Consider the following 14,050-nt stretch of genomic DNA (forward strand, 5'->3'; position numbering starts at 1 on the left):
CTAGACGACTATTTCAACGTTTTCCTTGTGGGCCTTCCCAGAGTCCATCAGTTATTCCACTGTTTGATATTGACTTTCATGATCAAGTACTTGTGGCCCGCTTCACTTGTGGCAGATGTGTTTTAAACAGTACTCTGATAGTTACTAAGAAAACAGACTTTAATGTTGTGTCCCTCCAAAGAGGTCAGGTTTAGAGCAGACAAGTTGTTTGGGCTCTCTCATGCATATAATGAGATGCCTTCTGGGAACAACATGGCCTATATTTAACTTTTTTTGTGTGTCTATGTTTGGCAGGGGAGTGCATACCTTTAATATTGCCATCGCTTTTTAAATAGGAGTGCTAATCCTCTGAGTTACGTATGTTCTACATCATTACATTGAGTGCATTAACGTGTATAGCAGCGTCACAGTTATGATCTGCTTTCCTGCTCACGTTTTGAGCATGAAAACACCTCATCCAGAGTTTAGAGACTGGGACAAGCCCTCGTCTAGGTTTGAAGAAACCCAGATGCTACCTGGAGAATCCCGATTGAAACCTTGATACCTTTAGCATCCGTGGTTCTGATCAGTCTCTGCTGCCGTGGGCAAGTGTTTCATCAACTGAAGTTATGTTAGTAAAACAAAAATAAATGATACCAGGATAAGTATGACACCAGAATCGGAAACAGGAGACGTTGTTATTCTCTCAGATGACAAAAATGCTCTTGTACTGTAAAATAATGTAACTGGGTCTTCCTTCTCACCACGAGTGTCTGGGATGTTGAGAAATCAAAAGCTCAGCTAGATCCACACCATGCGCTGCGGAGTCTGCAGCCCGACACGCCAGAGAACCAAGATCACGTTTACAAGTTTTGCTAAAAAATTTGACTGAGGCTGCAAGAGACAAACCCAGTTAAAATGTGCTGCGATAATACAAATGCAGAAACACGTATACAGGGAGGCAAATAAGGTCATGTTCCCCGTAGACGTCATAACCCAAATATGGGATACTAGTGTGCATGCAGATGCAGTCATTGTGGTGCTAACCTAAACTTACTTTACATTGTGCTTTTTGTTTGTGTGCTTCATCTGAGTAAAAAAAAACAACCTTTTCAAAGAAGTATCTTTAGTTTAATTTGACCCGCTTACAGTAGGTAACGAGCTAGAAATGTGTTTAGCACCCGGGGCTATGATTCTGCTCTGTTGCTGTTCCTCTTAGGTCCCATCAGGAAATACCCTGCTGACCTCAATGTCAAGTTCCCAGACTCCATCGCTCTGGTCGGGCAGAACATCACCTTGGAATGCTTCGCTTTGGGGAAGTGAGTGTGAGAGGTCATTGATTAACTTTGCTTGAAACGTGCACGGTTTGAACTGAAAGGTTTCATGAAGATCTGCTCTCAGCCAGTGAGTCTTAGTTTCTAAGTAAAGATGAAGTATCAGTTACTTTGTTATTATTGCAGCATGAAATAAGTTCATTTAAATGATGTAGCATATCAGCACATACATCCTGACTATCGACAACTAAAATACAAAATTCAAAGTAATAGGGATGTATCAATCTCTTAAAACCCCACATTAGTTCACCCTGAACAGTCAAGATGTTTTGTTCCGGTTCCTGACATTGTGTATCATTTCTTTCTCTCTCTGCCTTGCCCAGCCCTGTCCCTGAGATTCGCTGGAAGAAGTTAGACGGACAGCTGCCACCCAATCACGAGGTGCGGATGGCGGGGGCTCATCTGCACCTGTACAATGTGCAGTATGAAGACGGAGGCAGCTATCAGTGTGAGGCAGTGAACTCCAGAGGAAAGGACTACCATGCTGCACGTGTGTCTGTCGAAGGTAAAGATGTGCTGAATGTCATGACGGGGGATACACACACACTCATCAAATGCTGTATGAATGATCTGCCGTGGGGATACACTCACCCGTATGCTCTTATCAGAACTTAGTGCAAGTGTTTAGATCTAACACCTACTGTAATGACTTTCCAATCATATTATTTTTGCTCCTTTGCAGCTTTTCCTGCGTGGGTGGAGCACATCAGCAGCACAGAGAAAGACCTCGGTAGGGATTACACCATGTCCTGCATAGCCAGTGGCAAACCTGAACCACGCATTCGCTGGCTGAAAAATGGAGAACCGGTAATATCATAAACAAACTCACATATGTATACTGCAGTTTATATTCCCACGTTCATTTAAGTATAGCTATAATATACAAAGACCACCCTCGGCTGCTCCCTGGGGTCTCTTAGAACCTGTACAGCTTGCAGCCCAGTGTTCTTTCAGTAGCACAGCAGTGACAGGAAGCTGGCACTGTGCGAACACATCATGTCACGAGGAAGTACCTGTTGGTATTGAGTGTTTGCCAGCATGTAACCCTTCATAGAAACAACTGTCATCAGGCCTGGGAAATACCCAAGAGAGTAGTAGTGACAGCAGAGTGTGGGGGAGGCTGTGTGATATATGCAGCTGGATACATCATTATGCATTAATGGAATCCTCTCCCAGTCAGATGAACTCTTGTGTATGTCAACAATCAACAGTTTGATTTGAATCACTTGCTTAACGTAGGACTACTAATAGAATTGAATCCTAAATGGTGGAAATGTAAACTGATGATATTTTAACGTCACACTCTTTGTTATTTTCCACAGTCCTACAGGAAAGAGATGAGGTTCAGCAGCTTGATGTTCGACGATTCAGGGATGTATCAGTGCATTGCAGAGAATCACCACGGAGTCATATATGCCAACGCAGAGCTGCGCGTGTATGGTGAGTCACACTTTGGCTACAGCCGCAGCACAAATGGCTGCGTCAGAGATTTAAAAGGTCGTGTTTCAAGCAGACTAATTGGAGCTGATCAAGACTTTTGAAACAAGCGTTACGTGACAACACATATTGTGACTTCGGTCATCCAGAGTAGCATGCACAATATGTTCGTTTGTGATGATTCATCTCATCTGTCCCCCCCCCTCAGCTTGCGCTCCCACATTTGAACACAACCCAGTGAAGAAAGTCCTGGTAGCTAACAGCTGGCCGCGTGGTGATCGAGTGTCGACCCAAAGCCGCTCCGAAGCCCACCTTCTCCTGGAGCAAGGACACCGAGCTGCTTTCCAACTCCACCAGGTGAGACGGCACACTTCCTTTTGTATTCTACTCTGTAAATATCGTTTATTCATTCAGAGAGGCTGGTTTATCACGGCAGAGTTTTTCCTTTTGTACTGTAGTTTCTTTTAATGCAAAAACACCTCGACCTCTTTCTGTGACTGGGAGACAAATCTAGGTCATATTACCTCAAGGACGAGCATCTGAGAATGTAATGTCTCGCTACTCCAGACTAACGAGACGCATACAGTACAGGGATTTCGGGGATCTAAATAAGCTCTAGATCTCCTAAATTTACTTAGTGCCAGAAAAGTCTTTAGAGTTGCTGTTTGTCAGTGATGGCTGTGCGCTGCTCTGCTGTCTGTCACTGGTTGACATTAAGCTCATTCTCAAGCTCATCAGCGTGGACAGACTGGATGTGTAAACCCCTGTCTTGGGCTCCTCACTGGAAAAAAAACAAGCCTAATCTGTGAAGCTCTCACACCCCAAAAACCTAACCCCCCCCCCCCACCCCACCCTACACACCCCCATGCACCACCCTCATAGGAACTCTCATATGGGAGCACAGGCCAAATTACTATGCAGCATATGCCTCATAATAATCTCTGTGGTGTCTGCGAGAGAGAGGGTGTGGAGTAGTGACGGGGCAGCTGGCACGATGCTGTTTGTCATGCATGAATATGAAGTACGCAGAGAAAAGCGAATCAAACATTGTTGCTTTGCTTTTAGCACAATTTAACGCTGCGTCTCGCTGAAGAGTTTCAAGTTAACGCACTCCGTCTTTCTTGGAAAACCATATATCCCATTAGGGAGCCGACAAACATTCAGAGCACTTTCATCATTTTTCATCATCCGTGGAATAACATACGTTGGACTTTTGACCTCCATATCGTGCTGAATATTTTATATCACGTAGCTCTTTCTTGTGAGTGTGTGAAGAATTAATTCCGGTTTCTTCTCAGGGTGTTCATCTTGGAGGACGGCAGCCTGGAGATCCTCAACGTGACGCGAGCAGATGAAGGCCGGTACACTTGCTTTGCCGAGAATGACCGGGGCAAAGCCAACAGCACGGGCTCTCTGCTCGTTACAGGTTAGTTGCAGCAAAGGCTTAATTAATAAGTCTCTTTATACTTTTTTTTTTTTTTTTTAATGTTTCCAGGACTGTTGGTGTTGCTTTGACCTTCGCTGGCAATCATTCCTGTCACTGTCAGTCCCACCAAACAGCGCTGACCTCCAAATGTCTACAGTTGAATTATGTCTCCCTGAGCAGAGTGACAGTATACAGGCTACTGATGGATATGCAGTCATTCCCCGAGCAGAGAGGCGGGAGGGGATTGCTTTAGATTAGATCTGATGAGACAAGGACTTGGTCCTCACACTGTTCAATGAGAAATGAGGAAAGGACTTGAGTTATGAACTTGTTAATAAAATCGCTCTGAGTTTCTTTTTGACTGAATATGTTAGTTCTTTTTTTTTTTTTTTTTTTTATCTCCAGTGCTGCTGGATGTTCAGCTCTTTTCTGCCCTCTTCTGGTCATTTGTGCACATTGAACAATTCTAGCTATTCCATACTAACACCACACGCAGTACGTTACTATAGATCTGTCTACTATGTGATCGCTCTGGAGTCTTTTGTAATTGAAGTGATTTACCTGTGATGTCCATCTATTGAATCACATTTCTAATAACCTAAATGAAGTTTCAACAGCTGGACTGATCTCTTTCTCATCGTCACTGATTCCCTCCTCCTCTTGTGTTCTCCTCCAGACTCCACAAAGATCACCTTGGCGCCGTCCAACGCTGACGTTAAAGTGGGTGAGAACATCGGGATGCAGTGTGGCGCGTCACATGACTCCTCTCTGGACATCACCTTCATCTGGTCCCTGGATGGCAGGGTCATTGACCTACACAGGGACAGTCAACATTATGAACGCACCCTGGTGAGACATCATGTTATTTATTTAGCCCCGGCCGCAAAATCTCAGTTCCGACCTGGAGTTCCTTACCTCAGTTTAATAGCAGTGTCCGCTAACATACATTATTGTTGACATGACCTACTCTCTCTTAGTGCAGCTCTAACCATCAGTTAGCGGTTAGCATTTTTGTCACTCTGCCTGCCTGCTAGGCAAATTATGATCGTGATTGATGATGCTCCATTTTTGTACACAAGGAGGATTTTTTCCCCCCCTCGTAAAAGCGGGGTCCAGTAGTTCCACTTAATACTGTTTGTGTTGTATAAGCAGAGCCAGTTTGACTCTCAGACTGCGAGTTCATTGCAGTCACGTATCTTAAAGCAGGTTAGTATGATGGTTTAACCTTTCTACAGTGAGAGGGCTAACTAGAGCAAACAGTGTGCGGAGTTTGACATTTCTTCAGAGGAAAAGAGGTGAAGACCTTTTAGCTTGAAGCACATGTCCGTTTCACCTAATTGGAAGCTCAAGTTTGGATATCTCCATCCCTCTGGTCTAATATCTCCCTTTCCATATTTCAAGATGAGTTTTAGAAAACAAAACATTCTAACATTATAATTTTGCTCTGACAAGAAACACAGTGCGTCCTGATGTACGGTGTCCTAAATCAACTGTTGTCTGTTGTTTCATGCAGAATGGAAGTTCAAACGGCGAGCTACTGATTAAGAAAGCCCAACTGAAGCATTCTGGACGCTACACCTGCACTGCACAGACCCCCATTGACAATGTCACCGTCTCTGCCCACCTGGTTGTCAGGGGTGAGTCACGCGTGATGTAATTACACATATGAAAACAGTCATGTTTATAAAATGTCTCAAAAGCTCTGAAGACTATCAGCATCTTGCTATAGAGAGACGGGGTGCAACATTAAAACACTATTTTGGATATTTTACATGAGAGATTTCTGAGTTTTGTCTTTTATTTGTGGATTGTTTGGGTTCTGTCAATCAAATGTGGTTAAGCTACGCCCCCACACAGTCCTAGACTCATTATACATACGTATAAAGATGTTTTTTAAACTTGAGTAATAACTTACAATTAAAATCAAATAATATTTAATGTTGTTAAGACATACGTAGGTTTCTGAGGGGTTTAATTCAATCGAGCTGATTGAACTGAACACAAGACAAAATAATTCCTCAGTTCATCAGACGCATATCTCATTCAAATGTTTCCCCAAGTCCTTATTGTCAGAACCAAGAAAAAAGAGACCGAGCGAGATGACACGAGCGCTGCATCCAGCGCATGTTTGAAGATACATTAATCTCTCCAGAGTAACCAGACCGTAGCAGGTTTTTTTTTCCAGATAATCTTTCAAAGCCGAGACTCCATGCGAAGGAAAGCGAGAGACAAAGTGCCAGCAAAAGCTATTTATCCCAAAACTCTATGTCCAGCCAGGACAAAGTAATTTGGGAAGTAAATTGAAGGTTTTTGCAGGAAAGTTTTTCTTCTTCTGTGAGTCTAACAAGCTCACAAACTGTTCCTGTGGTTGCAATGTTACAAACAGTTTGTAGATTTGATTAAACTGAATGGAGCAAGCAATTCTTATGTATCATTAAAAAGTGTCAGCTCCCACTTGTCTTCATTGTAACTGATTAAAGTAGCACTTTCTATAGAGCAGTGAGGGCTGTCGGCATTACAGCAACAAGCATGTTTGTGGATATAAGTTGTGTAATGCCATGTGATGAGTATCTGATGAATAAAGTGTGTAGAACGTCCTAGATTTCTATCTTTCCTCACTCTATTTTGATACGGAGAGCTGCTGATTTTAGTACTCACTCTTCCAGCCACACACAGATATCATCATGCACTAAAAAAACACTGCCGCTCTCCCGCTGTGCTGTCTGTCATTTACTGTATTTCACCTCCTGGATGATTCATTAGGGTTTGTTTTCACCCTCCACTTCCTGATGAGTGAGCGCTTGCCTTACAGCGATCCCCTCGGGTCTTGAAACAGGCCTAGTGTCGGTGCACAAAGGGGCTCTTCAGATAGGAACCCAATAACTGTAGCAGTGATCTGGTTGCCAGTGATCCCTGTTGTGCGCTGGGTGTGCTGCCACCGCTGCTGCTTTCTGAGCAGGTGTTGACAGATGGCCAGGTGAAAGCACAGCAGCTGACTGTAACGTTTCCCAGAGTGGAACCAAAACACAAGCCCTAATGGAGTGCCAAATGCCAGCAGTCCGGGGCGCAGCCAGGGAGAGATGAAAGACAGCCATTTATCACGGACAGATGAGGAAGCAGATCTGCTTCAGGAGATCGCCCGAGCTAAAGACACAGCTCTGCACCTGTAGCTTGTTATTAGTAGGGATTTGAGATACAGAGAAGAGCTGTTTTCATATGACGGGGGTGTGTGTGTTATTGTAGTGCGGTGTTACGGTCTTGCCTGGAACGGTGTTGAAATGTGCCTGTGGTCGTGTAATTGTCTGCGGATTAGGAGAACTATTCATAAAGTTTATTAAATACAGGACGTCAGTGAGTAAAAAGCAGTTCAAACACATTGCGCTCAGCATCTGTATGAGAGTGTCGTACAGACATGGAACATCTGCACTTATATTTCATTTATTTGAGGAGAGGAGAGGAGGGGAGGGGAAGGGAGGGGAGGAGAGGAAGGGAGGAGAGGAGTGGAGAGGAGTGGAGGGGAGGAGAGGAGGAGAGGAGAGGAGTGGAGAGGAAGGGAGGGGAGGAGAGGAAGGGAGGAGAGGAGTGGAGAGGAGTGGAGGGGAGGAGGAGAGGAGAGGAGGGGAGGAGAGGAGTGGAGTGGAGTGGAGTGGAGTGGAGTGGAGTGGAGTGGAGTGGAAGGGAGGAGAGGAAGGGAGGAGAGGGGAGGAGAGGAGAGGGGAGGGGAGAGGAGTAGGGAGGAGAGGAGTGGAGAGGAAGGGAGGAGAGGAAGGGAGGAGAGGAGGAGAGGAGTGGAGAGGAGAGGGGAGGGGAGAGGAGTGGAGAGGAGTGGAGAGGAAGGGAGGAGAGGAGGGGAGGAGAGGAAGGGAGGAGAGGAGGAGAGGAGAGGAGGAGAGGAGAGGAGAGGAGTAGGGAGGAGTAGGGAGGAGGGGAGAGGAGGGGAGAGGAGAGGAGTAGGGAGGAGAGGAGTGGAGAGGAGAGGAGTAGGGAGGAGAGGAGAGAAGTGAAGTGGAGTGGAGTAGGGAGGAGTGGAGTGGAGAGGAGAGAAGTGGAGAGGAGAGGAGAGAAGTGGAGAGGAGAGGAGTGGAGTGGAGTGGAGAGGAGAGGAGAGGAGTAGGGAGGAGTGGAGAGAAGTGGAGAGGAGTAGGGAGGAGAGGAGTGGAGAGGAGAGGAGAGGAGAGAAGTGGAGAGGAGTAGGGAGGAGAGGAGTGGAGAGGAGGGAGAGGAGAGGAGTAGGGAGGAGGGGAGAGGGGAGGGGAGAGGAGAGGAGTAGGAGGAGAGGAGTAGGGAGGAGAGGAATGGAGAGGGGAGGAGAGGAGAGGAGAGGAGAAGCTTAAGGGTCAGAAGCTTTGGCTGTCTAATCGCCTTACTTGTCTCGGCTCATATTCATGACTTGGAAAAAGTCAATCCTGGCTGATTTCTGAGGCTGCGGGTTGGGAGGCTAACCGTGATACAGTCTGGCTTTTCTATTAGGCCATTTTTATGTTTCCAAAGGAAGAATCGAGGGGAGCAGGAAGACCAAGAGAAACACTGGATTCAAACGCTTTTGCTTAAGCTTTAGTTCATATATATGGGCTTTAAAGTCTAATGCCTTAATCCATCATTCTCTGCTGATTTCTTTTAAAGAAGCGCCTAACAAGAAGAAGTGTAAGAGCTTTGATGTGCTGTGTCTTTTTTAGAGACTGCTGTTGAAGTATACAGTTGTTAAACAGCTCTGTACTTTTGCCAACAATGTACCCACGAGCTTGAATAAAGATGAAGCTCTTTCAGTGAAGCTATACCCTCTTTCACGTCTGTCTTAGTTAGCAATTAAGACGTTCACGATCTGCCTGAGGGACGAGTCAAAGTGGGCTCTTGTAGGTATTTTAACATGTGAAGGGACAGTGACACTAATCTCAACACAACCGTGCGGCCACACTCGTATTCATCATCCGTCAAACAACGCTTTTAACTTGTCTCTTATTCTTTTCTGTACTCCAGGTCCCCCCGGTGCCCCAGGTGGACTGCGAGTGATAAAGAAAACTGAGAAGAATGTTACATTGCAGTGGAGCCATGGAGCAAACAACCACAACCCCATCTCCAAATATACCATCCAGTACAGGGACTCTTCCTCAAAGGATGTCTGGAAGAATGCCACGACATGTGAGAACTCCAGCGCACTCGTTGGTCAAATAAACACTGCTACCTTAATGCTGAGCTGGTTCTGCTGTCATGATAATAATAATAATAATAATGTGATACTATAGGTCGACATGGTGGTAAACGTCTCTTTGAAGATGGCTAAAATACAATAAACCTAAAAATATATGAACGTGCTCCGAAAATGGACCTTCGTTGTTGTTTTAAGGACTTTTATGTTGAGCAGGCGGAGAGCACATCCCATGGTGTACAATGTTTATACCGTGCTATAGCCCTGACATTTAGGCCTTGTAAATTGAAATCTGTGCTCTCTTCTCCAGCTCCCACAGATGTAGAGGGGAATACAGAGATGGCCACAGTGGTGGATTTGTTCCCCTGGATGGAGTATGAGTTCAGAGTGATTGCCAGCAGCACTCTGGGGACAGGAGAGCCGAGCAGCTCGTCACATAAAGAAAAAACCCTGGCAGCAAGTAAGACCATGTCCCGACTTTTGGGCTAACATTCGATACGTACGCTATGAAGCCTCAGAGTTACTTGAAAGGTCATGGAAACGTGCTCGTACAGTCCAGCTTTCCATTCTGACATGTATTCTTCATCATTCTATTATAGCACTGTTTACTTATGCTAAGTATCCCTGTAGAAATGAGTCAGCAGAAAGTCCCATCAAGCTGTACTTCCTACAGCTGCCAAACTCACCACACAAACCTCTACAAATGAGCACTTTGCTGAAACTGTATACTGAAATTCAATTATAAAATGGAAATCACAGGCCTACAGTGACCTCTCTTAAAAAAGAATCATCATTTGAGAGTGAGCTACGAGACTCAAGAAAAAACAAGAGAACTTTTGCCTCTCTGTTTCCTTCAGTGGCAAGATTCCCACATTGACATAAAGGTGTTGCATTTGGCACAGGTCAAGGCATTGATATTGTATTTGCAGAGGGAGGAAGTCTCAGTACCGCTGCCAGGGATAGGTTATAGCCTGTGTGGGTTAGCGTTGTGTGTGTGTGGATTCTTAGCATGTGGGCTCAGAGTTTTGCTGCTGCTGTCTCATTGTAGTTCCTGTGGTGGCGCCCTCTGACGTCGGCGGCGGTGGAGGGACGACTAGAGAACTGACCATCACGTGGACGGTATGTCTGGACTTTCCACTGGGCACAGTGGTTTCTAAAAGGTTATACAGGAAGCTCATGTTGAGGCTCACAGAAAGGAGACATGCTGCCTTTCTCTCACATTAAGCTCATTTGAAGATAGGGAGAAAGTTTCCAATTTGTAATAATGATAATAACCTTTGTTTTTAGAGCAAAAAGCCTCACAGGAGGAGAAATAAAATGAAACAATGAAATGAAAAATCAGAGGGGAAACACATCAGTGAGGTGCTTCTATCACTTCCATCTCGCAGGCAGACAGAAAGGCGCACGCCCGTGACTGATGCATTTATTTCAACAAAAATAAGCGTTGGATAACGTCATACTGTCATAATGTCATACCAAACAAAACACTCACTATCAACAGAGAAATCAATGACTGACCTGAATCATTATCGTCCATTTCCCCGCTGCAGCCCTTGATCAATTAGCTCTCATGGCCTTTTGCTTGGCAGAGGCACGGCTTTTCAATTCCTGAGCAGCTGGAGGATAAGATGTGTTTAGAGGTTAGCGGCAGAGCCTAATGCAGGCACGTCTTACTCGACATATGTTGTGAGGATGAAGCCAGAGCGCCATCAAAGTAAATGAGGCGTGAGGGCAGATCGAGAGGGACGAGCCAGCAAAGTGTCGCAACTCTTTGTGTATCACTCGCAACATCCGATTAGTGGAAGTTGCCTTTTTCTTTTAAATATATAAATCTTGCTGTTAATCCTAGTACATAGCAGAAGCATAAATGGATGATGCATGATGTTCATTGTGCGAACTCTGACAGGTTTGAGTTTAATTCACACAAGGGACACGCAGGCTTGGGAAGTGTGTTGGATAAAACCTTTGACACATTAAAGTAATGTTTGATGTTTCTGTCCTCAGCCCGTACAGCCGCAGTACTACTACGGGCCTAATTTTGGCTACATTGTGGCCTTCAAACCGCAAGACGCAAACGAGTGGATGAGGGTGACAGTGGCTGACCCCCAGGCCAAGCGCTACGTCCACAAGGACGCCGCCATCCCTCCGTCGACAGACTTTGAAGTCAAAGTCAAAGCGTTCAACAGCAATGGAGAGGGACCCTTCAGCCTCAAAGCCATCATTTCTTCTGCACAGGACGGTGAGCACTGCAGAGATTCACAGAAAATGTGCCTCACTGATATCAAAACGATTGTCACAGATCAACCTGCTGCTGTTTTCTCCGTATCGCAGGGAATGAGGAATTCTTCAGTATGCCAACACTCTGCTATTTCGATCTGTCAGTGTCAGCTACTTATCACCAGCAGGGTTTTCAATGGAGTAAGACTCACTTAATAGGAGTTCTCATGTTTAGTTGTGAGGAATTTTAATACCCCTTGAAAGTGAACCCATCTTCCCCTCTCCCCTCCGTCTTCCCTTGCGGGGGGATTATCATGATCTATGTAGCATGAACCAGAAAGCTGATAATTCGCCCAAGGATGCAAAGCATTCAGCCCAGTTATTAACTTCCACTGACAGACAGTTGAGATAACCACCAGCAACCCAGACATGATGGGTTACAGAGATGCCCTGTTGCCATGGTAACCCCGCTTTGGGAACGCTTGAGTGTCAATGGTTTTATAGCTAAGCCTGCAAAAGCGCTCAGCCTCCATTTGTATTTGTGTGCGCGCCGGTTCGTGCAGTATTGATTTTGTTTTCTGTGTGCAACACTATGGCGGTGCACGATGGGTTGTTGGTTCAAGGCCCGGCGCCACAATTACACATTCAAGGGACAGTTTCCTGGCAGGGACCGCCTACACACAGTGTATAACCGGCCCCATACGTCTTGGAAAAGTGTCTGATGTCCCGGTGAAGGAACGTGGGCCAAGAGTGATCCGTGTCACTTCGCTTGTTCCCCACACTGATCCATTCACTGAAGTAATGCTTGAGCACCACCGAGAGGGAAACGGCCAGACATGGATAGTTTATAGTCAGTGTAATGGATCCATTAGCGTGTAAATATGTTCATACATATAAAATGTGCTGCGTCGGAGTTTCCTGTGTGCAGTTTCAAGATAGCCTCCGAAGGACTCGACCTTGAATATGATTCTCTTACTGTAACCAAACTGTACCCCGCGTCTCTCCACAGCTCCCACTGAAGCTCCTATAACTGTTGAAGGCAGAGCTCTCTCTGCCACAGAAGCCATTGTGTACTGGCTGCCTCTCTCACAGAGCAATGTAGATGGTTACCAGGTCAGTACTACGGCTCGGCTCGTGTGATTTGGTTTGAACTACTGTATTTAGACATCAAAGCTGCTAACAGTCACAATAAAGTCTCTACATATTTGTTTTTGAAATACCATCTTTGAAAGACATTTGTCTTTTAAATATGTGGCAGCAAATTTATCTAGAGATGTTTTTCTTTTCTTTTTTATTGTAACACCCATTAGTAGAACTTGTATACTGTACCTGCTAGTTTCTATAAATGAACTTGCACCTAACTTATTTTTTATCTTATTTACTTGATATTATGACATTTTTCCTCATTTTTATTATAAATGCTGTAAAAGCAAGGTTTGTACACCAAGCTGGTGTTGGATCCTAGACATCTGACCTCTGACCTTCTGTGTCCCAGGTGAAGTACTGGAGGCGTCAAGAGGACAGTGAAGGGGGCGCAAAGAGGGTGGTGGTATCCGGCTTTGAGAACACCACCAGGCTGGAGGGTATGAAGCCCGACTCCTACTACCTTGTTGAGATTCGGGGCTACAACTCTGCTGGATACGGGCCGGCCAGCGAGCACCTCCAGATCCACACCAAGAAGCCCCGTATGTTGATCTTTAAAGCAGTTTAGCGTTGAGCGGCAGCTTTGTACATGGAAAGCAACACGTATCTCAGATCCATGTATGGCTACATTTAGTACAATTGTTAATCATTACTGTTTTTCTGTCTTTTAACAGCTCCAAGTCGAGCTCCCAAAATAATTGGTAAAAAGTTAAAGGGCAAGAGCGTAAACATTGCCTGGGAACACGTGGAACCACTTGCTAGCGAGGCATCGATAGATGGTTACAAGGTGAGAACAGTTGGACTTTTACTGACAGATTATAATCCCTCTGAAGGGAAACAGTAGCTGCCGTGCTGCGCACCTTTCATGTCTTATAAATTGTGTGTGTGTACCTAGGTGCTGTGCAGGCAGCAGGGCCACTCCTCAGGCACTCTGTACACAACCGGGAAGCGGCAGATAGACCTTCCCCTGCCCTCAGAAGGTACCTATGTGGTGGAGGTCCGGGCGTACACAGAGGGGGGAGATGGGGCTGTGGCACAAATCTTCATCACAGGTAACAGACAGACTCCAGCGCTTACTTCTCTCCCTCATTCACAATTCTGAATAATGTAGCAGTAGTGTTATGTAGGGATGCGGCGATCCCATACTCTGTATCAGACCGAGATTTGCCAAAATCACTGGATTGAATATTAGAGGGGAAAGAAAGTATAATCCACTACGATCAATTAGCATAAACTATCTGGCAATATAATATACAGCTCATAATATAAGTAAAGTTATTTAAAAAGGAGATCACTGGACTGGGTGGTTGGATGGTGGGGGGGTCTTCTTTAGTCAACACTGTGCACTGAGCTTGATGTTGGTTTCAG

The 14,050-nt window shown here is 45.3% G+C and overlaps 1 protein-coding gene across 1 annotated transcript in view; it reads left to right on the top strand.

Annotated features, from left to right (window-relative positions):
- Nucleotides 1-14,050, top strand: part of LOC115009132 (contactin-1a-like) — a 62,290-nt gene that overhangs the window by 45,005 nt on the left and 3,235 nt on the right. Inside the window, 17 exon segments of the mRNA XM_029432909.1 lie at nt 1,199-1,298; nt 1,637-1,818; nt 1,996-2,120; nt 2,636-2,753; nt 2,959-3,007; nt 3,009-3,107; nt 4,049-4,176; nt 4,853-5,025; nt 5,690-5,813; nt 9,154-9,315; nt 9,633-9,782; nt 10,371-10,441; nt 11,327-11,561; nt 12,549-12,652; nt 13,035-13,224; nt 13,357-13,469; nt 13,578-13,734. Coding sequence (XP_029288769.1) covers nt 1,199-1,298; nt 1,637-1,818; nt 1,996-2,120; nt 2,636-2,753; nt 2,959-3,007; nt 3,009-3,107; nt 4,049-4,176; nt 4,853-5,025; nt 5,690-5,813; nt 9,154-9,315; nt 9,633-9,782; nt 10,371-10,441; nt 11,327-11,561; nt 12,549-12,652; nt 13,035-13,224; nt 13,357-13,469; nt 13,578-13,734 — 2,280 coding nt within the window.

Source organism: Cottoperca gobio, chromosome 6 (genome assembly GCF_900634415.1).
Source record: "Cottoperca gobio chromosome 6, fCotGob3.1, whole genome shotgun sequence".
Classification (NCBI taxonomy): Eukaryota; Metazoa; Chordata; class Actinopteri; order Perciformes; family Bovichtidae; genus Cottoperca; species Cottoperca gobio.